The 25,538-nt window shown below is 38.1% G+C and overlaps 2 protein-coding genes across 4 annotated transcripts in view; one reads left to right on the top strand and one right to left on the bottom strand.

Annotated features, from left to right (window-relative positions):
- The window catches only part of LOC108761908 (elongation factor-like GTPase 1), a 44,992-nt gene that overhangs the window by 14,300 nt on the left and 5,154 nt on the right, over positions 1 to 25,538 (bottom strand). The gene's annotated exons all lie outside the window — the stretch shown is intronic.
- Positions 440 to 25,362, top strand: dsx-c73A (doublesex cognate 73A). Of its 2 annotated transcripts, none has more exons than XM_018508686.1 (6): positions 440 to 1,062; positions 6,418 to 7,202; positions 22,034 to 22,288; positions 23,717 to 23,867; positions 24,813 to 24,935; positions 25,035 to 25,362. In XM_018508686.1, exons 2-6 carry the CDS (start codon positions 6,549 to 6,551, stop codon positions 25,115 to 25,117), a joined length of 1,266 nt encoding a protein of 421 aa, XP_018364188.1. In that variant the 5' UTR covers positions 440 to 1,062; positions 6,418 to 6,548; the 3' UTR covers positions 25,118 to 25,362. The 2 variants fall into 2 exon arrangements, with proteins under 2 accessions (XP_018364188.1, XP_018364189.1); XM_018508687.1 differs by lacking the exon at positions 440 to 1,062 and adding an exon at positions 4,954 to 4,992.

Below are 25,538 nucleotides of genomic sequence, written 5' to 3'. Positions count from 1 at the left end.
GATCTCAAAGTAATATTCTTAAGATCAAAGCGGCGAACAGCGACTGGCTACTTCAAACAGCAGTTCCTATCTTATAAATATCTCTCGTGGTTTCCAATTATGCAAAAGAACGAAAGAAATAGAGAGAAAAGGCAAAGATAGGCAGACTATCTCTCCTCATAACTTGTCACTAATATCAATTAATAGTCTGCAAAATCTTCTTCACGGTTGATTAAGAGGCACTTGGCGGTCCAGAAACGACCGGTTCCAGCCGCAAAACTCGCCCGCGTCTTTCATCGACAGCTTTCTGGCGGGGCCGAAAGACGAAAAGCACAAGTATAATCCCGGACAAGCGCGGAACCGAGGCGAACACGAGACGAGGGGCGATGGAGGGAAGAAGAGTGGAAGGTGGATTGGCGGAGATGCAGCTTAGGATTCCGAGTATACCCGAGCAGTTTCTGGTTGGTTGGTAAGTGGGACTAGCGGGGACTCATAGGCACGTAGCGTCCTACGCGAGGCCGCAGTCGGGCGCAAACCCCGAAACAATCTCATCGCGGGTTATCTTCCATCCACACCGGTCTCTCCGAGCAGCAACACCACCAACAGCACCAACAATACCAGCTACGATAACACCAATAACGACTCGCGAACAGTACGGTTCACGGCCTCGGAAGAGTTGCGGAACGCGGAAGAGGGTGCGCTATATAGACGTGCGGAGACGGAATTTTGTCGTCGCGATCTTGGGTGCCACAGTTGGTGCCAGTCCGAGTCGCGTGATCGTACCTGTCGAATCACCGCCACCGGCGATTGTCAAACGATCCCCGTGTACTGTATTCGATCGCGGTAGCGCGCGAACCGTAGAGGTTTCCTTTTGCGAGAAAATCGGTTGAAGCAATCAGGGATCAACGAGAAATCGGAGAACGATTGGTGGATTAGAGCCGACTGGTCTACCGGCTTGTCAGTGGCGTGCAGGGAAGTACGCCTTCCTTCTTTCCTATCAGAGATCGCGGTCGAGGTCGCGTTCAAGGTGGCGCGAGGACGAAAGTCTAGGTCGAGGGTCAGTCTACCTACGCGCTACACGAGGTATGAAATCTTCATAGTTTTGCTTTGGAATATTAATCAAGATACGGGATAGTAGTGTATTTGCGAATTTCTATCATGAGAAGATCGACTCCTTCAGTTATGATTTTTTTATTTAGTACATAATATTTTATTTAATACATGTGATAGTTTGTATGCTTTTATGTTTGATAATTTTCTTTCATTTTCTCTAGAGTTTCTATTATAAATAAACCAAAGAATTTAATAGAAATTGTTTCTTTAATAATGGATAATAAAATTATAATTTATTGATATATGTACATGGTATATACCATAATAACATCAAATGTAATAGATAAAAATATATATATGTGACAAATAATTTTGTTATCTACTAGCCATTATTCGTTACAACTATTATACTACAGATAACGGAACTGTGAAATAAGTACGTTTGCTTTGCCGTAATTGTTGATGATGAAGCGATTGCTATCTTTTTTATCTTGTCTTGTAGCCACAAAGCGGTAGCTGATTCGATTTACGATTGATTCAATTTCTGTATAAACGATATTTCGTGTCTACAAATTCGCAACGTCGTCAGGTGTACAAATTAACTGGATTGAGAAAAACGGGAAAGTGCATCTTCTTTTTTTTTTTTTTTTTTTTTTTTTTTTTTTTTTACGGACAATGTTCGTTCGACATCGATGATTCCGCCGCCGAAGCGAAGGTAGATACCGAAGGAACAACATTCCGATCACGACCGCCGACTTTGCTCTTCGTACTTCCGTTACAATCTACGTGTCCAACTACCGGGCGCTACCGATGCGAATCGAGCCGGTGGGTGTATTCATTATTAAATGTCTTATTCTAGATAATCGTGCCTTCCTTCCTTCTTATAAGCTCTCATCCTCTTTCTTATTATGAATATTGCTCGTTCCTTCTTGAAAAAGGGAAGAGAGGAAGAAGACGATAATATATCATTATCCGTGTATCTTTGGTGGATCGTTCATCAAACAAGCCGATTTTCCGTTTGGGAGAAGAATTTGCCTTTGTTTTCATACGTTTTAGGCTCAGATCAACTTTAACCTCGATTCAATTTACTCTTGATCTTTTTAACTAATTTTTATGCCCGTTTATACCAATGTACACTGAAAAAAATGTCTGGTTGAAAATGAACGAATCAGAATTTTCTGATTAAATTTACTAGAATTCTAGTTGAGATAACCGGAATTCTGTTTGATACAATATTTTTGATAAAATCTATTAGAATTCTTATTTTTATCAGAAAATACTGATTCGTCCATTTTCCACCAGAATTACTATTTAATCCAGCCAGACCATTTTTCTCAGTGTAGTTTAATTTTAATCTCAGTTCAACTAACTATCTTTTTCTAATTCTAAGAATTAAAAATTAGGAATTAAAGTTAATCTACATTGATAGAACTCTTAGAATTAGCAACAAAAAAACTCCAAAACCAGGGCGAATGAGAGTCAGCGTGGTAAATTAATACGCAATCTTAATTCTTCAGCCAAACAAATTTAAAATATCAATCCCTTCAAGGAAAAATCACCATCAGATTAGCAGATTTGATGTTCTAATTCGAGAAACATTAAAATTATCTTATAAATAATTTCTATTGAACAAGTTTCAAATTAACAATAAAACTGGTGACTCACACCCCAAGGCATACAATTCGTCTCAACATTAATCTTAGAATTAGAAAAAGATAAACAGTAAGTCCAGCTGAGATTAATCTTACATTGATGGAGCCGGGCCTTATTGTTATTTCGATTCCCTCTCGAAATGAATCAATCATAAGTAGTTTCTGCATGCAATTTTCAAATATGATTTCAAAGGCAAGAAAGGGACGCATATGACGCGCGTTTTTTCGATGTCTCGCGCATTACGGCAGCCTCCGAGTAGCCGGTGTGGCGAATGACGCGACGAGCCACGGGGGATTACAATGAGGAAAAGGGCTACGCGACGCGTTAAGTCGAAAGATCCGTTAGGCGGTTACGTCGTCAGTGGCGTTGACGCGAGTCGCCGCGCGAATCTCGCCGTGTTTCTCTTTGTCTTCTGCTTCGGCTTTTGAATCGCGCGAGATCCTTTATGTGTCGCGCGGACGCAAGACGTGAAACGCCAACGATTTTACGAGATCCATCAAGGTGCTCTCTTTCTCTGTCCTTTTCTCCGTCGGTGCTCATATCCATTGCTAATTGCACGACGCTTTTGTGTACAGTCGACCGCCGCGCGCTTTCCTTTCAGTCTCGTTAGTCCGACAAATTGCCGAAACAAACGCATGCGTATCGATCCGTGAATGTTCGTTTTATTTGCGCAAGTAAATTAATGCTCGCTGCTCTCGCGAGTTGCTCATTAATGGTGAAATTATTCACCGCTCGCCTATAACTCTAACGTGCAACGAATTGCTAACGAGACAGAGAGAAACGTGTTTGAGATAGATAGATAGATAGATAGATAAAGGCATTTATTGTTGCTGTCTAGGACAAGTCCTCTAAGAACATTAAAACAGAAGAAAAATATAAGAACAGAGAGAGAAATATGCAATTAACGAAAATAATACAACAAAAATCAAATTAATACAAAAAATATGAAAAAAAATTATATAAAGACGAAAAGATGACACAGTGAGGAACGGATGCGAATGAAAAAAAAAAAGAAAAAGCCGCAATTATATCGACTTGAAAGAGAGAGAGAGAGAGAGAGAGAGAGAGAGAGAATACACAAAAAGATACCGAGTGTGTTAATTATACGGTTTGATCTTCTGCGTATCTTAACGTTTCTTTTTTAAATTGCGATTCATATCGTTGTAACATCGTAAAAGCGTTCGTCCTTTTTTACTCGCTCTCTAAAACTGCGTGTACCGTTTTGCTATAACTCTATAATGCCCGTTTCTACCAATGTGGATTAACTTTAACCTCCGTTCAACTAACTCGTCTTTTTCTAATTCTTAGAACTAGAAAACGATAAAGAGTTCGTTGAATCGAGATTAAAATTAAACTACATATAAATGTAGTATAAATCTTTTTTTTCTCCGTGTCCCTCATTACGAGAATAATGTAATTGTTACATTGTTCGCATAAATGGCCGATGTCGCGAATGTTTAAATACTTTGCGGTTGAAGCGTGGAAACTCATTCTCCCGCCCACAATTGTGCGGTTTACCGTGACGGAAGAATGGCAGAAGTATGAACAATTTCCGAATAGCGGACAGTTCCCATTGTGCGTAAATTTAATCCACTAGAAAACAATCAGACCTTCTTCTTACGAATGAAACGAATAAACTCGAATAAGAGTCATATTTCGCACACTGAGAAAAATATCCAGTTAAAGATGGACGAACCAGAAGATTTTGATTATATCAATCCTATTATCTTAATTGAGCTTCTAGTAGATTTAACCAGAGAATTCAGATTCGTCCATTTTCAACCAGAATTCCAATAAATTCAGCCAGAGACATTTTTCTCAATACAGAGAAAATACCCGTGAGATTCAGTAGCAATTCGACGCGTTACAGTTTCGAAACGATCGTATTTAATCAGCATTCTTTATCACGCTATCTCGCGCGTGTGTATCCACTCGAAACGATAGACATTCTTCTCTTCTTTTTACACAGCCCGTGTCGCGTTCTCGCTTCCGTTATACTGAGACGCGCATCCGTCGCAGGTACATATTCAGCAACGTGAGATACATATTCTAATGAAGCGTAATGTCTAACATCTGATGCTCGAAGCGTGTGCGGTGTCCGCTCGCACCCGCGCGCGCGAGCGAGCGAGCGAGCGAGCGGGCGCAGTTTGATACGGCCTTGCTAATGCAACGAGATAACGGCTCGTATGGTCGGTTTGTACCGAATGACCCAATTTCACCAGTGTCGTATGGCATACGTGCGATAACTGTTGCGGCACAAGCACCGACGCGCGGACAAGATCGAGCACGTGAAAGGAAAATACGTAGGTAGGCACAGGCAGATAAGCGGTCAGCTCGCCATGGACCGATGCACGGACATTCAGGAAGACGAACAAATAAACACCGCCGCCTCTCCCAACTATCTATCTCCTCGCCCCACCTAATTCCTATCTGTCGACGTAAATGTTTCGGACGGGAAAAACGCGGTCGACCTGCTTGACCGCGCGAAGAAGAGATCGCGAGATTACAGTCGCGATCGACGCGAAAGGTCCTGGTGTGAAAAAAAAATTTTTCCGAGAGGACGGAAAGCGACCTCGGGCTCGTCGAAAGGGGCACACATGAATGAGGAAGGACTCTATAATTGGAAAATATCTCGTACATACGTTACACGTACAACGGAAATTCTATAACGCGATTTCGCCAATCTATCGTAACGCAACTGCAGCTGTAGATTGCGGGCATTCTGGTCGCAACGAGAATTTCCATCTCTCCGAGTCGAACTTGACATGTAGCAATTACCTCGGTTGTTTTTCTTATTTGCATAATTTCGCACGATATAGACGTTATTTTTCTCTCATTGTCACACAAACGAGAAATTATATTTCTCGTGTTATTAGCTTTGCATTATCGCGTTCGAAAAAAAGAGTGTATTTCACTTAGCCGTGTACGAATATGGAGACATAAAATGCGAGTAAACGACAGAAAATTATAGAGAGAGGAAAGATGTAACGTGATAAAAGACAGGCTGGATTACGAGCTTCGTACGCGACGAAATGACGTGTACTCGAGTTCAACGTGTACTTGAGTTCAGCGTGAACTTTAGCCGCGCTCAGAAAAATCTAATTACCGTTGCGAGAGCGAGAGCTCTATCCTGTTAAGGTCGTCCCGAAGCAAACATTCGGACTGTATAAAGGGAAAATGCGTTACGTTCTATAATATATTATCCCATCCGTATCATGTAATATCTCGACAAACCGCAGAGATACCAGGTCTATAATCCTTTCCCTCATTCGCGATATTGACGCGGAAAAGCGAAAGCGACGATTTTTCGAAGGAAAACAGGAAGGGAAAAAAAGAAAAAAGAATCAATGCAAACGCAAGAAAGTAAACGCAAAAGTGAAGACGACGCGCGTTGAGCTACTTTTCGAAAAATATCTCTTCCGTTTCTTGAAAGTCCACTTTAGACAATCTATAATTCATATTGGAATTCAGGACAGAATTCTGCTAATATTTTATGTGATATATAATATAAAAAAAAATATTTAATTAGAATGCACATATATACAAAGTATACATTAAATATATACATTTATGTGCATGTACTTATATTTTATATATACGTATAATCATAAGCAGAATTCTATCTTGAAATCTGATGGATTACGAATCGTCTAAAAGTAGCCTTAACGGGATCGAAAATATACAACTGCAGTTCCATGATAGTTACTGACATAATATGCATTTTATTCGCAGGTTATAAGCGAACCACCGGTCTAAAGGAAGCGTCGCTTATATACTCGTAAGAACTCCTCGAAGGAAGACAAATTGCACGCGAAAATACGATAACGGAAGCGGCAATTTTCCGTAACATCGATACTATAAGGATGCGGGCTATCCAGTGTTACGTTTGCCTCGCGTTGCTGCTGATGACAGCGTCGGCCGTCCCGGCGTCGTCGAAGGGCGACTCAGCCAAGGTCAAGAAAACCACGGCGACCACGTCCGGAGGAGGCAAGAACACCTCGGCGATCACCGCGACGACGGCAGCGTCGAGGCCGATCGCGAACGCCACGTTACATTCGTCGTCATCTTCCTCGACCGCAGCGGCGGCGGCGACGACGACGACGACGAGGATGACGGCGACGGTGCCGCAGACAGTCGCTACATCCACCACGACGACGCTGAAGCTACCGGCCTCGTCAACGACAATCGCGGCGACAGGAACGGCGACGGCGACGACGGCGACGACGACATCTGCGTCGCCGTCGCTAACGTCGTCCACGGCGAGTCTTCCGAGTTCCCGTATTCCACAGGATGGCTCGAGTCCCACCTACATCACCGAGACATCGCCGAGGATAATCTCGCCTACTCAACATACCGCAGTCACGGTGTTGTCATCGAGAAAATCAGCGGCTTCTGCAACCGCCGCAGTCACCGATGTCACGACCAGTTCGCCTTTGACGGCCAAGGAGACGCGGGAATCGCCCGGAAAGATTAGACCGCAAATCAAACTGACAACAAATTACACCACCGCCAGCGAGGTAAGCGCATTAATTCTAACCGATCGACCGACCGACCGACCGGTTGACTGTCCCCCCGTTTTCTCTACCTGCACCGCGTCTCCGCTAGTCGTGTTTCTCGCATTGTTCCGTTTATTTTGCCTTAACTGCCGCCGGTCTTAACTATCACGGCACAGATTCCCGGCTTGTAATCGCTTTGCATGATGAATGGTCGCGAGCTCAACAGAATATCCAAGTCCTAATTGGCTTATACGTTAAGCCGGTCGTGTCGACGTACCGCCGCGAATTCCGCAAAATTCCGCCGCAACGGCTGCTTTATGCAGTCATGCAGGTCGCAAACGCGAAGTGATTTTCGAAACGTCGACATCCTACACGGTTTAACGTTAAAATTGAGGCAGCGCGTCATCCGGTGAATTTCGCTGGAAAATCAGAAATCGTCCGGAAGATAAGCGAGGAAGTCCTCCGAGAGATCAGCGAGGAGAAAACCAGTGACGAGAAATATTCTTCGTACGTTGCTGTTCATTCACGTCTCGTGCTGTTTCGTGGAATGCGAATAAGTTGTAATACGTTTCATTACGTTTTATGCCCGCCGTTGGATATAATTTCATAATTAGAGTTCCTTCTCCAACTTACGCGATGCGAGAGAAATTAAACTCCAAGTCCATCGAATAATAATATCTGCAACTCCAATAGGAAAAATTCCTACGGTTCTCATAAACGTATATTACTGGTATATCCTAGATCCTACAAATTATTCCAAGTAAATCGGAAAGCAATATAGATAGAAGCTAATAAGAGAAAATTACTTTACATTCACGCTTATCGAAAGAGATTAGACGTGCTACAAAATTCCCGAAGTACCGACAGAACTCTTTTTTTTTCCCTTCCTCTCTATGTCGTGCGATGGAAAAGAATCCCAAATCTACCATTCCTGTTCGCCCCCTCTACTTTTAAGCGAGTGCAGAAAAGCGTGTATCCGATGATGCGCGATAGAAAGGAACCCAGATTCGAGTTATACAGCCAACATAGAGGATCGTATGGGGTTTGAGAAAAAAATGCCATATAGGTCGACCGAGAAAGTAGCGTGTGCACCGTAACGTACCTCCGCGTACGTAGAAAATACTACGTATCTAATGCGCCCGCCGCGTAGACGACGAGAGCGTGGACGGATACGCGTATGCAAAATGGCAAAAACGAGAAAGTAATCGGCATTCGGATACGGCTGGACGTCGTTACGGGACACATCGTAATTATCCAAGTTAATCGAGTGTGTGCCACGCTCCGTTCGCGATAAAGCAAGATGAATCAGGCAATTGGGTCACACCTTAGGCAAATCTCTCATAGCCAAGGGGAGAAATCATTTCTTTTCTTTCCCGTGTTTTCTTTAAGCACGCAGACCTCTGTAGTCACTTCTAATTTACATGTCTTCGGACCTTCTCGTCTCTCTTTCTCTCTCTCTTTCTCTATCCGCATTGAGGTAACGGCGGTACATATCGATGTTATATGAAACCGTTGAGTCATTTACGATCAAATAAGCGAACATAACGCGTCTTGATTACAAACGAACGATTTCGTTCCGTGGAATACGGTAAATCCGCCGCGCTCGCGCGCACGAGGTAACGGGGTGCGCGGAGTCATTAATAATAATTAAGTATCCTAACGTATCCGTAATAACCGCGCGAACGCTAACGACGCCAATGCGTAAATTGAGTATGTAATATCTCACGTGATGGAATTATCTGTCCCGGCCGCTGGGTTGCGAGACGCGAACCTAGTGCCGTACGGTCATGGCGAGATTACGCCGAAAGAAAGCCTTATTATATGCACTGAGAAAAAAATTATGTTACATCAACAGCATTATTTTAACTGAAAATGATCTTGTTAATTCAATAACAGTATTAATGGAGAAGAAATAAAATTTTATCAAAACAAGAGCATATATATGATATGTTTCATTAATGTAGCGTTATGCGCGTGAATTAACAAAATTATTTTTAATTAAAATAATGCTGTTGATGTAACGTCATTTTTTTTCAGTGTATTATTAAGAATTGCCATGACATACCAATTCGTACGAGCAACGTCATGTTTCATCGTGCGAACAGTGTCGTGAATAATTACATTTTATGTCAAAATATATATTTTATTTTCGATCGCGATGCGCTCTCGTCGTTAAATTATGTACGAACTAATAGAGAAAGGAAGGAGGACGAAAGGAATCTCCCTCTGAATAAGAATAACATATGCGTCTAATTAGGAGTAAATTTAATCAACTGCGATTTAATTAATTCCTCCGTCAGGTCGTAACACTCGCCGGCGAGTGTGATATAATAGAGACAGGAAGAAAATTCAATTAACCACGGCTTAATTATCCGTGATTAATTGAATTCACTTCCTCTACCTGTATCGTGGCCAGCGCTATGATCTGAAAAGAGGGACGAGAGATCTATAGACCGCGATTAAAGTTAACCACCAACACCGGTGAAAATCGGCTGAACTGTAGCTTCGTCCAAGGACGGAATTTAATTGATATACGTCATATGGAGAGAAAAAAATTTTGTTAATTTAACAAACTATCAATATCTGTAACAAATTTGATTCGTAGATATAGTGACAACAAATGTGTCGGTACCGAAAATGAATATGATTTGTTACTTTTGTTGTCCAAGATCATTTTCTTCTGACATGAAGACTGATGCTAGTTGTTATGTTTGTCGTTATAAATTATTAGCAACATATTTTTTACCTACAAATATACTAGAACAAATGTGATTTGTATCGTAAACTGTGTATTGTTTGTTACATTGAATAAGGAGAAATGATTCGCAATAGTAACTGATCGATCCATTTTTAATGTTGTCGCTACAAATTTCTCATTCTAAAATTCCATATCCTTTTCCTGATTTCCAGACAAAATTTCACGATTTTCCTTGACTTCCAATAATATTTTCGTCCAATTTGGAAACCGTTAAATATTTTATTGAGAGTAATTTAACGTAGGAATGCAAATTACTATTAACGTTGCTGACATTGTTTGAATTTAATTGTTAAATTGATCCGAAAAACTACGTAGATGTAATGTACACGCATATCAAACTTCATTAAGAAGACTAAGAATTTCAATTTTCCAGAAAATGTCGCAAAATTCCCTGACTTTTCCCCAATTTCTCTGATCAATTTCAATTTCCCTGATTTCTCTGATTCCCAGTTTTGTAGCAACCTTGGTTTTTCAAGCAAATCATCACATATAACGAATTAGTTTTTGTTCTAATAATAAACTCGGTGTGCTCAGTGTGCGTTGCAACGCCCCGGGGAAGTCACGCCGGTGCTTCACGGCAAACTGGTACAAATGAACATACAATAAGTGCATGTGAAAGAACGACTCCAGCGCGGGTAATTGCGGGTTGCGGAGGTGATACGAGTCGCACCATTCATCCCGATATCGAATGAAAATCGCTGGGAATCGTTCGCGTGCGTGAACATACGCCTCAGTCAAGGCATACCGATTTCGCCCTGGATTTAGCGTATGGGAAGTCGGATATCCCTCGTCACTAGGGCGGGAAAAGTGAAGCAAGACAGGTTATTTTTCAAATAACTATCAATCTTGGTATAGGCTCCAACGAATAAATTCAAGGATAGATCAGGCAATGCGAGCCAACACAGGTTATGTATGAAATCGTATACTTTATTCTTGAGAAAAATTGACAAACGTTTCAACCCTTTCGATTGGATCTTCCTCATTGTAAAATCGGTATCAATTTAATATAAAAGACGCGATACACGAAGCAATTTCAAGTATCATTAACATATATTATAGATTATTTTTCTTTATCGTTGAGAATAGAGGCGAGGCTTCGACAGTCATAGAACAGAGCGCGTTTCTTTCATGCCGAACGCACGGCTAGTTCCACGACATTTCTTTGACGGAACAGCGTTTCTTCCGATTTATACATATCGTACTGTAGGGAAGGAAGCACGCTCGGTCAGACACGATTATTATAGTATACACGTGTGCATCAGTCACGGATGTCTAAGGGTAACGATCGTATCTTGAACGCCCGTTGTCGAGTTAAACTTCGATACGCGTGTTCGATATTGGCATAAATTCCTGATTTTACCACGTGCCGTAATCGACCGCATGCTCTGTTTCCATTTGATTATATAATCCTCCATTTGACTTATTATCGTGCGATCATTATTATCGTACTTTCTTCTTAGCGAACAATGACCGAATCGTCGGAATAATGTGCGTTAAGCGTTTTGCTTTAATCAAAAATATTTATCGAGGGCAAACACCTGGTTGATATTACCCCTTCCCTTGACTAGCGGTATAAAATACCGACATCCTGTATACGTAATAAAACTATGTTGCAAAATAAAGTGGGCACGCCGGTCATTATCGTGGAACTTTCTGCGCGGCACGCTTTTAGGAAGGCGTATTTTCAAATGATGCAAATCGTAATTAGACGGCGGATCGAAGTAGACCGCCGAACGTATTAAGATTGGAATAACCCCGCTTTCCTATAAGGCAGAAATCTATTACCCGCGGATTCGCGGTAGTGGATTCTTGATTTGCGCTTCCATGATAACGTCCGTAATTTCCGTCCCGCGAGTATTTGGGATGCTGCATCTCGATCGTGCTCTCGACTCGATCCGTCCGGCATCAGTATTGTGGCGATATATCCTGACGTTTACGATTGGCCTCTTTCAACCGGCGGTCCGTGGCGCATTACCGCGATAGCAAGCAGAATAGCGAGCAAGATAGAAATAGAGAAGTTTGCTAACGGTCCCGAATAGGAATTTTGCCCCTCGCTATGCATGCTCCCGAGTTACGCGTAACGGACCGTCGCCCCAGCATAGTTTTCCGAAGACGATGCGTGGCGCAATACAAAATTAGAAAGTATAAATTCAAAATCCAAGCATCATAACAGTCCTGCTTTACCATAATCTCTGACAACCGAAGGTTTGGAGTTCACAATTGTCTCACAAGAGAACCTCTTGAAGTACGATTCTGATTTTAACTTTTTATACCTACATAATATGTTACATAAACAGGGTTGCCACAGAAAATGAATTTTAACCTTCCCTGACATTTCCAGGTTTTCCAGATGAAAATGGAAAATTTTCCATGACTAATATAAAATATGTAAATTTTAATATTTAAACTCAAGGATTGTATTTAGGTGTAAGCTATATTATTATAAACGCAAAAAAAGCTTAGTAGCATAGTAAAATTTTGGGTGCAAATTCAAACCAGCAAAAAAATAAACTAGTTTTAAAGAAAAGAATGTAGTTACGACGAAAAAGAGGGATCAAATAAAAATACTGAATAAAATATAAATTTTAATTATTTTGTTAAAATCGTTCAAAGTGCGCAAGTTTTGAACTATAAATGTCAGATATATTTAAAAAATTATAACAATTATTTGGAATACGAGCAATTTAAGGAAATTGTGAGCAAATTTTGTGAAATTCCAGACTTTTTTACATTTTCCCCTGACTTTTCCCGGTTTCCATGACCAATTTCAATTTCCCTGATTTTTCTCGGTTTTCCCGGTTTTCCAGGTCTGTAGCAACCCTGATAAATAAATAAACAAATAAATTTATAAAATCTCAATTGGTATGAAAAATCAGTTTTAAGAAAAATAAAATCACCCTTTATGGGTACAACAATTTTTAGCTTTTTTTATATCTCAGAAACTATTCGAGGCCAAAAAATATCTAATACAAAAGTTTTATAATAAAATTTTACCTCTATTTATGTTAATAATATTTATAAAAAAAAATAATTTTTTTTTAATTATTTTTTAAAAACATTATTATTTTTAAAAGTAATATTTTTATTTAAAAAGTGTTATAGATAAATAGAGGCAATTTTATTATAAAAACTATTATATTACACATTTTTGATATCTCAAATAATGTCTGCAATATTACGAAAAAAGTTATTAAAAATCACTTTACGTGCAGGGGATAATTTCACCCTTAAAAGCGTTTTTTCGCACCAACTTATATTTTCTAAATTCATGTATTTATGTAACCAATAAAAAGTTTCATTAAAATTAGAATTATACGCTTTGAGAGATTCTCTTGTCAAAAGAAGGTCGTTTAAAGCAAGTGTTGTTTGGCTTATGAAAGAATTACTCGATGATCGAACTGTTCGATCTTCCTCGCATTAGCTAAGTCAGCTTACACGTAACATCGCGGTTTCGGTATTCAATATTTATTGCTTTCACGCGTTTCATCGTGAGATTAAGTAATTCCGTATCTCAGGATCGCTTGCTAGAAAGTGCGCGCCGTAATTGAAGCAAGTGAACGACGGCGAGGATGCATTCGCATTCTTGTTGAAAAATTCGCGTGTTACCATTTTCATTTCTCATTAAATACAGAGGACTCTCCCTTCGTATAACCGTAACGATATGTCAGGATAACGATAGCCACCGTTTCGTGCGGGACTAATAATAGCGCTGGATACTCGATGGCATTTCTACATACAGCCGTTGTTGATCTAACAAAAACAGCCGTGAAAAGAGCGCAACGGTAAACGGACCCGTTGGGCTCTTTTCCTCGAAGGTTAATAATTGTATTGTAAGGATCTCGGAAACGCGACATCCGCGACGGTTCGTCACGAGCGTCGTGATATCTGAGGCTACAACCGCAGTCATTACCTGTTGGATAATGACCATCTAATTCTTAAACGGACGCGCGATACCGCAATTACGATCGTTGCGTTACGATGCGACAATCTATCTCACGATTTACGACAGGTTTCTTTTAGATTTTACGACACCTGCGGGCAATTTCGAAAAAGGGACGTTTTTTTTTCACTTGCGCTGTCAATAAAGAAAAACTTTGTATTACTTCCGGAGATCGTTTGGCAACACACACGAAAAAAAACGGTTTTGCTAAAGTATCTAAAAAATTGAAAAGAATTTCGTTGGACCATCAAAGTAATTACGTAGAAATCTCGAGTTAATCGGCAGTGTTGTAAAAAGTTTTGACGTTTTAGCAACCAGTTTGAGCGTCCTATATAATTATTTTCATCCACATTGTTAAATCCATAGAGTGTCAAATTTAACCTAATTTAAGTCGCCACTGTTCCTACTCAATATATCGTTATTTTATATTAAAACAGTGATTAAATTAAAAATCGTATAGTGTCAAACTTAACCATTATTTTGGTATAAAATAACGATATATTGATTAAAAACAACGATGACTTAAATTAGGTGAAATTTAAAACTTGACAGATTTAACAGTGCAACGGAATTATTTCCAAATCCGTATCTAATTAAATTTTTAGATATAGTTCAGCAAAACCGTCCTTATTGTCCAAATAAAATTATAAATGAAACCGATAAAGATAAATCAAATAAGAGAAAGAGTTCTATTTTCAGTTAGAGCGGATCTTGGTGCTTGATAACGTTGATATGCAAATTTGTAAGTACATTTTTTAGTTCTATAAATTGCGAATCGATTTATCAGTTTGTCGGACTAGTCTTGCAAATTTGCATATGAACATTATCAAACACCAAGATCTGCTTTGACCGAAAATAGGATTCTTTCTTTTATGAAACATACTGAAAAAAAAACTAAATCTTAATAAATGTTTGTTTGGATAGTTCTAAATAAATATTTACTAAATATAAATATATACTTATTTTTAATACAAAGACCAACAATTTGATTTACTATCATTTTCTTTAGGGAGTAAATATTTATTTACTATTGTAAATAAATATTTACGTAAATAAATTTAAGTAAATAAATGTTTACGTAAATAAATTTAAGTAAATAAATGTTTACTTGGTACTATTCAAAGAAATTAATATATATTAAGAGTTAGTCAATTTTTTTCAATATGCATACAATTTGCTCATATTTTATATCAATATCATTTTAATATTAATTTACTTGCCTCTCTCTCTCTTATTTAGTTATCTTTAAAGAAGACTTTGAATTACGAGCTCTAAATAATCATCCGGCATGCAGATAGCTTTTTTGAATTTTAAATCACGAGGTTGCATTCCTCGCACGAGTTCACACCAGCCGTGTCAGCCGTTTCTCACATTAATCGATCCATCTAATCAATCATCTTCCGTTTAAAAATTCATATCCGAGGACGCGTTGCACTTTGCAAGACGCCGATACATTAACTCGACGAATCTACGAACGGCGAAAGGAGGGCGAGCGTTCACGGTCGTGACGCAAACGGATCAGCCGGTGCTAATATCGGTAGTGGAACGTGACGATGCCGAGACGAAAAGAAAATGCGAAGGAAAATAAACGAAAAGACGGGGAGGAAGGAAAAGGAACATATAGGGGAAGAGAATAGCGGGCGATGGGCCGGTATCGCCACGGACAATTTACCGTGGCCTATTCCCTAGCATTAATCGATTCACTTTGTGTGCCACTTCGTGTTGCATTTGTCCACAGACAATAAATTCGAGCCGAGTGTTCTTCTTGCGTCTACATGTAGGCGGAATAAAGGACGACAAATCAATTAGTGATTCTACTTTAATCGCGATGACTTGTCGAAGAATCTACGAGAAAAAATGCTCTCGTCCTTTTTTCGCGACGTTTTTTTGCAGAGAAGCAAACGTACGAGTAGATATACAATGTAAAGGAGATGATGGAAAAAAACAGGTCATCAGTACGTATCTTAATAATCTAATTATGTTTTTTCTTTAGACGTCTTGAGACCTTTTATATCAGATTAAATGATAATATTCGTCGTTTTTATATTACTTATAATTGTCGCGGTAGTTTCTTTATACTACTTATAGTTGCTTTTAATTTAATTTATTGACTATCATAATTGATTATCATAGTTCAAACGTATTAGCCGTCAGTTTATTAGCAAATTATTCAAGAAAATTGTTCTTTTTATTGAATTTATGCTCGTGATTTTAATCACTGAGTCTCCAGGCGATCACTTATCTCGCACGCTCTTAGTTTACCTGACTTTATTATTCAGACCAAGATCTTCTTCATCTCGCCGCTTCTCTGAACCGCTATATTCACGAGCGACAAACAGACGAACTTTTCTACAGAGCAAATACTTATGGTATGCGGACGTATGGGACGCAGGAACGGAAAGATAACAGAAAGAGAAAAAACCCCGGGGAATCGTAACGTCCGAAAGAATTAAGAATCGCAAAGTAAATCCGGCAAAGAGATTCCAAGGCGAGGAACTCGAGGGAACGCAATCGCGTTTCGGTCAACGACCGCTTTGTAAACGAGCGTTTTGTAGCTCGAGTTATGCGGTGGATTACGCGGCACGCGATGACATTATTTTCGAAGTCGGGCAGTTTTACGCCTCTCTCTTTGAGGTCGATCCATAGCCTCGGAATATTGAGCGGGTGACATCGCCGATTATGGTCGTCCACGGCGACATCGACCATGGCCGGTATTCATAGCCGGTTGTTATTTCAAGATCGTATTAATAAATAATGTCTTAAGATGCTAATATTGCTCTGTGATTGGCTTATGTGACGTCTACAATGAGATTTTAAGGCGTAAAACTTAAGCTGCAAGAAATTTACGACTAATTATAGCCGATCATTCTCCTCATGTTCGACTGTAATTGGTCAATTTCTTACGGCTTAAGGCTGAAGGCTCCTGAATAGTCACCACAGTCGTACTGAATCGTGACGTCAGAAGTGAGAAATAAGTTAATTTTTATTATGTGCCATTTGTAAGTAAAGACAATTTGGATAAAATGAAATGATGAGATTTCTTTAAAACAATAGTTTTAAAAAATAAAAATGCACGAAAGCTATCTTTATCTCTCCAGATAGTAAATAATTGTAAAAAGTGATAAAAGTGCTTTTATTCAATATGCATGCGTAGCCTATTTTTACTTACATCTTTTATCACTTTACGACCATTTACTGTCAGGAGGGATAGTTTTTGTCCAATTTTACAATGTTTTAAAGCAATCTCATCATTTTATTTTAACCATTGTTTTTATTTAATAAATAGTACGTAATAAAAATGAACATGTCATTTCTTGCCTCTGACCGTCACAATATGGTTGCGGTGACTATTCAGGAGCCTTAAGCTTAAATTTTACGCTTCAAAATCTCATTGTAGACGCCGCTTTATGACATCTTAATGTATGATCCGACTATAAATACCATCCTATAATCGGTTTGTATCGCAACGCGGACAATCTCGCTCGGAAATGAGAGAAAGAAAAGAAAGGAAGAAGGGGAACATGGGCGAAGTTCGCGAGGTTCTTGATGATTCGCAATTAACGCGTTCACCCGTGACTGACACCGTGAGCGACGCTATCGGAAGCTCGAAACGGGGCATTTCGGACACGCTTCTACGAGAAGCTGTGGAATCTTCGTCCTGTCAGCGTTCTTTCGTGAACCGCCGTCGCGGTTTTTCCCTTCATTCATGCTCGACCGAACGCTCTACCGCAAGATACGGTCGATTCCAGAGACCAAGAAATACCTGACCCTTTTCTCGTAAGGACAGCACTGACTTTACTAAAAACCGTGCCGATTAACGATCACACTCCTTACATTCCCTTGTGAGTGTAGTACTTTCTGAATTTGTCAAACCGTATAAAGGAGTTGCGCGAGGAAGAATACAACTGTTGTAAAATTATCTTGAAATATTAATTTTAATAATATAATAATAAACGTTAAGGAGATTGAAAGGAAAATGCAATATATTAAGAATTACTTGAAAACATTACAGATCATTCTAAATTGCGTTTAAAAGTAATACAACAAAATTAGAGACAGTTGACTATCTGGATCAAAAGTTTTTTCAATAAAAAGTAATATTTTTTAAATTTGTACTGTAATAGAAATATATGAAAATGTATTATAAAATAATGATCAATTTTTTATACACGCAGAAAAATATATACTGGTCGCAAGTAATAATGACTTCTTCCAAATATTTCAAAAGTTCATATATCCGTAAATCTATTATAAGTTCGTCACAAGCATTCGATTTATTCAAAATATACTCTGAATTCTAGAAAATTTAATACTTTATTCAAGAATATTAAATTAAATCAAAAATTCGATTTATAAAAAGAATTCTTCCTTTTCTTAAATCAAATCTCATATTTACTTGTAATAAAAAAATTGCGGTTATATCTAGCGAAAAAAATAATTCTTTTGTTATTATTGCTTTTTATTTTTCCAGTTTAATTTATATTTTTACTGTTTCGCATACCCATATTCTGCCTTATTAACTACAATTAGTTATTGAAAAACGCATTGCATCGCCGACAAGATTTGAACCTTATGATCTTTAGAACGGTAAGCCTAATACATTTACGCTGAGCTAATCGCACGCTTGTGATCGAGTCATTGCCAACGGTATATCTCCTACTGTAACTATTCTTAATTTCATGATGACAGTTTCATATTATTAATATTTGATAAGGTTACGTGGAAACGAAATAATACGCTGGTATTTATTAATTCAAAATAATTAAGATAAATATTATACGAAAAAACACTATTATGGAACAATATAAAAGTCATGTTGCATCATGTTACATTCACAATTTGGTTCCAAAATAAATATTTATTTAAATGGAAAATATAAATTACTTCAAAAAAAATTTCTTGTTTCTAAACTATGTTTTGCTTTTCCTAAATCTGTCGTATAGAATTGAAAGAAATATACCAAATTTTTCTGACCAAACAAATTTTCTTACATCAATATATTATTAAATATTCAAGTTAATTAAATCCGACTTTTCTTCGATAAAATTTTATAATATACTTCAAAAGAATAAATTCTTATTTTGAGTATATGATATTAAGTATTTCTAAAACTTGGGATGAATACATTTTAAGACTACTAGCGAGAAAATATTCTTTATTGTGAAAGTAACCGTTACTCAAAAGAAGAAAGATAAAATGAATAACTGCTTTTCTTGGCAATAGAATGATATTTTTCAGTGTGTATAAGTACTTTATGAATTAAAAAATATTTACATTGAGTAATACACTTAACAAAGTTACATTGAGATGCAGACATTAATTGTTCAGTAAATAAACAAAATATTTATTTGTTATAAACTAATTGGTGAATCAATGAAAACTGTGCACAAGTCATTTTTAGTACTTAAAATATTTATATAAAAAAATTAAAATTTTTATTATTTAAAAAATTTTTTTTTATAACAATAAAACTAATATCAAATAAAATAAATAATCTATGAAAATGTAATAAGTAATAATAAGGCTCCACAAGTATAAAACAATTTAAAACAAATAAAGGGCTAAGAGCCAGTTATGAGACAAAGAAAATATAATTTAACACATAAAAATAAAAATAATTACAAATGTTTCGACGCCAATCGGGTCATTCTCAATGTTGCAGCAAATAAATTATAATTGTAAAATTATCGGAAATATACATAGTTTAACGATATTCTTCATGTCCTGTATTATAATGTTGCAAGTTAATAACAAACTTCTCGTTGAAAATTCTCGGCAGTAATACCGTAATAATCTAAAAGTATATTAATAAAAAATTAAGGATATTAATAAAAAATCTAAATCTCCATCTCTCTGTGATTTCTAACCATCGTATGGAGGAGAATCATAATTTTAAATGGGATAAGGTGGATATATTGGATATTGAGCCTTCATATAATAAGAGATTGATATCTGAAATTAAAAGGCAAAAGCGTGGAATCAACAGACCAAATGACACGGACTCATTATCTGATATGTATTCTGACATCATACATTCTCTTTCCCCTTCCTAGTTGTGTCCTTTCTCCCCCTTCCTCTCATCTTCTGTTCTCGCGGTTTGTTGTTTTCCTTCCTGATATTATGTTATCCGACGTCGTTGATATCACTTGTTCATTTTTATTTCATTTACAAATTTGCTTCAATTCTTAAGGAAATATCTATTGTATGAAAGGAGATCCACCGATATGGACCTCCTTTTTTATTCATATATTCTCAACATTTTATTTAATAAGATACACTTTCATATTTATATATTGTTAATTATTACGCATTTAGCTTTAATTCTCTTTTGTTAACGGTTACTTTTAGATTATTACGGTATTACTGCCGAGAATTTTCAATGAGGAGTTTGTCTATTTTAAGTTATTAACTTGCAACATTATATTGTAATACAGGACATGAAGAATATTATTAAACTACATATATTTCCAATATAATTTTACAATTATAATTTATTTACCGTAAAATTGAGAATGATACGATCGGTGTTGAAACGTTTGTAATTTTTTCATTTTTATGTGTTAAATTATACTTTCTTTATTACATAACTGGCTCTTAGTCCTTCATTTATTTTAAATTGTTCTATAAAAATGTGTTGCTCAATAAAAACAGAATATTATGAACACAACCTTCATATGTATGTAGTTTGCTTAAAGCAAATATTAATATATGTGTTTTATATCCTTACAACCTCCTTAAAGCCGGAGCACAGACTTTTGCATAACGCATAATGTATAAAGCATAAGAAAATCAAACAATTCAGAATTTTTTATTTCATGGAAAGGAAAGAAATGAGGGATTTTGATTGTTTCATTTTCTTATGAATTATGCGTTATGCACGACTTCGGCCCATAGAGAATCTCGGTGTCGCCGACACTCTAATCATCTTATCGCGTTAATATTTGGTCTCTCGTCAAATCCCCGAAGGGCTGAGCGGTAAAACCTACGTGAACTCTGAGTGGGCAATTATTCATTCGTTCCTCAGAGTCTCTGAAAGTTTTGGAGAGTAGGGATGAGATGATAGCGACGTAAACGAGATAAACGGATACGCCGTAAAAAAGAGCGGGACCAGGCGAAGGCAAAGAGGGCTATCGTCGATGGCGCATAGTCTCACGTTCCAGGAAGTTGGCCAGCGATGGATATCCGCACGGACCATCTTGTACTCTATCGATACAGCGTACCTTGCCTGGCGCTGTGGCCTTTCTTTCGTCTCCTCTCTCAACTCCGAGCATTCCGCATTTTTTTGCATGCCTTATTCCTCTCCGTAGTTCGCCTCCTTTCTAACAATTTTCATCACGCGATTGGCACCGTGTAACTTCCCTCCCGAGATAAATACCGCAGACCCATCCCGCGAGGCCGACTTGTCACTTTTTGAGACAAATGCATTTTGTGCTTGGAACGATTATTGACAGGTGGAAAATTTCCGTGACGTTACAAATATTGATGGCCCCTTTTTGACAGAATTTTTCTCGCATAAGCATTTCATGAGACCGGATATCGAAGTGGAAGTTGGAGTCACAGGTGCGAATCTTTCTTCATTTACATATTAATTAATGAACAGGATTATGAAGGGAAAGTGCAAATTCGCAGAAGTGAAAAGAACGCACAATCGTCTCGTGGCACAGAAACGTTGTTAATGAGATACCACGCGCAATGTGGGGCCTCGTTTACCATGCAATTGCCGTAAAGTAAAGATGCATTCATTCGCGATCGGAGTACAAATTTATGCGCTGTCGAAATAAGAGAAAACAACATTTTTCAGACCAAGTTATCCGTGGCACGTAGAGATCGCTCCTATTTCCCAGAGAACATCTCGTTCCTAGAAAATCTCTCGAGACCGTGTTTATTCGTGATTGAAGGATGCAAACCGGGAGGAGGGGGAGAAGTTGAGCAAACACGGATTACAGCTATGTCAATCGACGAAAGAGCGCGATGTTACTTTCTAGGAAGAGGCTTCATCTAATCATAGAGCTCCGCTCGAAATCGGATCTGCGGGATTACTACTCGATACCCGGAAAGTCGTTACGCGTTACGCCCATTCCTCGTAAAATCGCGCGATATATTATTATACGCGTTATTGCCAAAGTGCAAGGCCTTTTATCGACCATTTTGCAGACGGGGGTACGATTGCCGGAGGGAGCGAGCGCGGCGCTCGCAAAACCGACCAAATATCACTACTATCCGCACAATCAGCATATCTACTTGCTGCCGGAATGCGCCGTTCAGCAGGTGTGCAATGCTGTTTACGTTCGATTGAACTTCACGCAACCGCTGTGCGCCTGTCCCGGAAGGTACCGGGACCCTTGTAGTGCGTCCTTGGACAGCGACGACCTGCACACGACCGAGCTGGTGACCGATCCGCGAACCAAGGTTAGTGAAGACTCCCTCGAATGATCGAAGGAGTTGAGTTTTATCATCCTATTTTGTCATTTCACAAATTTATTTCTATACAGCATAACATTTTTGTATTTGTGTTAGAAACGATCCACTCAAATCTATGTTAACATTTTGTATTAAATTTGTAACATATTCAAGTACTAATTTAATTTAATATGATTGTTATTTAGATATTTTGTGTTAAATCGATATTCAACATTTGTCAATGTCACAAGAACGCGATTTAGGGGTAAGTAAATAAATAACATAAAATATGTTTTAAATTTTAAGATAAATGAATACAAAAATACGTGTTAATTAACACAAATATTAATTTTACTATAAAAATATGCCTTCACAGTTTGTTTACAAATTCTGTCAATGTCACATTTAAAAAAAATCTGTTTACTGTTTGTTACTTTTTAGCATATTCATGTTGTGTTAAATTAACACAAAAATTTGAGTGAATCGTTCGAGACACATAAAATGTGTTAAATTTAACATAAATTTTCTAATTGCATATAACAATTATCCTTCTCTCGTCCAAGTCTCATTATTAAGACAAAAAAGAGGACATCGTACGAAATCTAACAAATATGCGGTTGCGAGATATTTTTAGCAGTTTTTGCACAGTAAGAAAAAGAAGAAATCATATGGGTATAGTCGTTTATTCGTCGACGCGTTCGCAAATTACGGATAAAAACGAACGTGTGTATAAACGATTGAGGAGTTTCCGTTCGAGTTACAAAACTAAAAGTTGCTGTTCCTCTAGCACGATGTTTTATTTTAACGTTTCAAGCGTTAAGCTATTACGGAAACGGTACCGAGGCATGGCGCCATTCCTATGGCATGACCAACCGGCTGCTGATTCTCTCAGAGAAGAGCTCTCTCAGGCGCTCTTAACGCGAGTTTCCTGCCGTGAGAAAAACTCGTTCACTTTCGTTCGGTGTATTAACCGTGACTTGCACACTGACGAATCGCTGCTTGAAAAGACGATTTTAGAAGCGAACCAAAATATTCGTCGCAATCCACCTCGTATTTCCGTAAGTTGCTCCCGCGTAGACCGCTTTCACGTAATTTCAATCTCGATCGTTACGTTCCTGCGGCTTTATTACTATAACGTACCGTAAAACATAGCGTACCAGCAACGTTACGGCTATGCAATAAAGAGAGGTTCTCGAACCGCACGATACTTATGGACGAGATAATCAATATAATCAATGATTGCTCAGACACGCTAATCGCATCCCACTCAAGTGACATGATAATGCTTCATCTTAAACTGTTAAGATAGCTCCGTTCTAACGCGACACGTATTCGTGCTAACGGGATTACGTAACGTGCGGTTTATCTAACCGAAAGGAAGAAATCTGTACAAAAAATAAAATACGACCTCGCTTATTGTGGCCACGCTTATTTCAGGCCTTGACCTTGGTGAAAACGTGCGAGCCGGTCGCCGAGATGCGAGAGTGCAGAGCGTCGCGGGACTGGTCCCTGTTGGCGTTGCAGAACGTGCGTACGGGAAAGTCTCACTATCTCGTTATATGCCGATGTCCCGACACAAACATACTCGGTGAGTGAAAAACTCCGAAAACTTTCGATTTATCAATACAATCCGTTTCTACCGACGCAATTTAATTTTAATCTTGGTTCAACTAACTCTTCGTCTTTTCTAGTCCTAAGAATTAAAAAAAGATCAAGAGTAAGTTGAACTGAGATTAAAGTTGATCTTAGTTCAACATTAGTAGAAACAGACATTCGATCTAATTTCGAAGATCAACACGTCAAATTTAGACTCAATATGACATGAACAAGGATCTTGAATTCTTAAGCCCGCGTTTTCATAATATGTAACGTTACTCTTCCATTACTTTTTACAATAAACAATTTGATAATGCAATTTTTTATGACGGTAACGCTAACTAACTAAAAATTAACGCTAAAGTTGTGCTAAGATTGGAAGTCATTTGGAAAAGTAACTTGTCATCATTATGCGTTACTTATTAAAAAATAATAAGTAACGAATAATGCGTAACATTACTCGTTACAAGTAACGATAGACTTTTCCAACTCTGGTGTTACCATTATCGTAAAAAAATTTGCATTACCAAATCATTATTATATAAAGGTAACGATCGACAAAGTAACGGTGTTATAAGTAACGCGTTACTTCCCAACTCTGATCTGTGATTATCTAAAGATTAAAGGTTATCAAGAAATTCATATGAAATTCATTCATGAATTTCTTGGTAACGGTCTTCTTTAACCTTTAGGTAACCGTATATCACGAAAACGCTTTATATCCATATCAGACTAGAGATTGAGATCGAGATTGAACTTGATCAATCGAAGCAAAGTTCACTAAACTAGAAACTGGTTTTCTTTCTTCTTTCGTCAAATTCAGTCTCACAATCTCAATCTCAATTTCTAATCTGATACAGATCGACTTTATCCATCGAATTTAATATTTCGACAAAAGCAGCAATTTATACAACTACTATCTCGTCTTTTTTCACAGAGGGACCTATGAGCCATGATCAACCGACTTACGCCAGCGTCCCGGGTATTCGAGTGTACGGAATGATGTGCGTACAAGGAAACAGAAGGGGACGACCGCTACGATATTCGCGCAGTGTTTTTGGTAAGCATTGTAAACTCTAATATCGTTAATTTTTTTCAAAAGTTTGTTCCGGATTTCTCTGATGAATTACAACTAACATACGTTCAATGTGTTAAACAGAACACGCAGAAGACGAAGAGAAACCACGTTTCCCTTGGGACAAGGTGCGACAGTTATTGGCGACGCCGTCTCTCTGGGAATAGTTTCGCGATGCGATGTCCCATCCTGTATCTGCCATCGACGAATTTACGCGTTAATTTATAATGCTATTATATTTATAATTCTCCCAGCCATTCGAATCCCATGTCCAAACTCTCTTCATCTTCCTACCATTTCCCTCTTATTACTCTCACGCTTCCGTAACCCTCGAACGGGCACATCATGATGTAAATTAATGTAAATTGACATTAATTCATTATTAATCTCATACTAATTTATTATTAATTTCATACTACGTAATTTTTCGTTCAAAGAATTATTTTTACTCTATCTGCATCAATTAATTGTTGATCACAAAAAGTCAAGTCAAAGGTAAGGTAACTTTTAGAAACTTTTTAAACGCAAACATCAGCGTGTCCGCACGAGGGTTAACAGACACGATAGGACGAAATCGTCTATGTCACT

Source organism: Trachymyrmex cornetzi, unplaced genomic scaffold (genome assembly GCF_001594075.2).
Source record: "Trachymyrmex cornetzi isolate Tcor2-1 unplaced genomic scaffold, Tcor1.1 scaffold270, whole genome shotgun sequence".
Taxonomy (NCBI): domain Eukaryota; kingdom Metazoa; phylum Arthropoda; class Insecta; order Hymenoptera; family Formicidae; genus Trachymyrmex; species Trachymyrmex cornetzi.
Note: the sequence above shows the minus strand (reverse complement) of the source record. Positions and strands in the feature narration are given on the sequence as shown.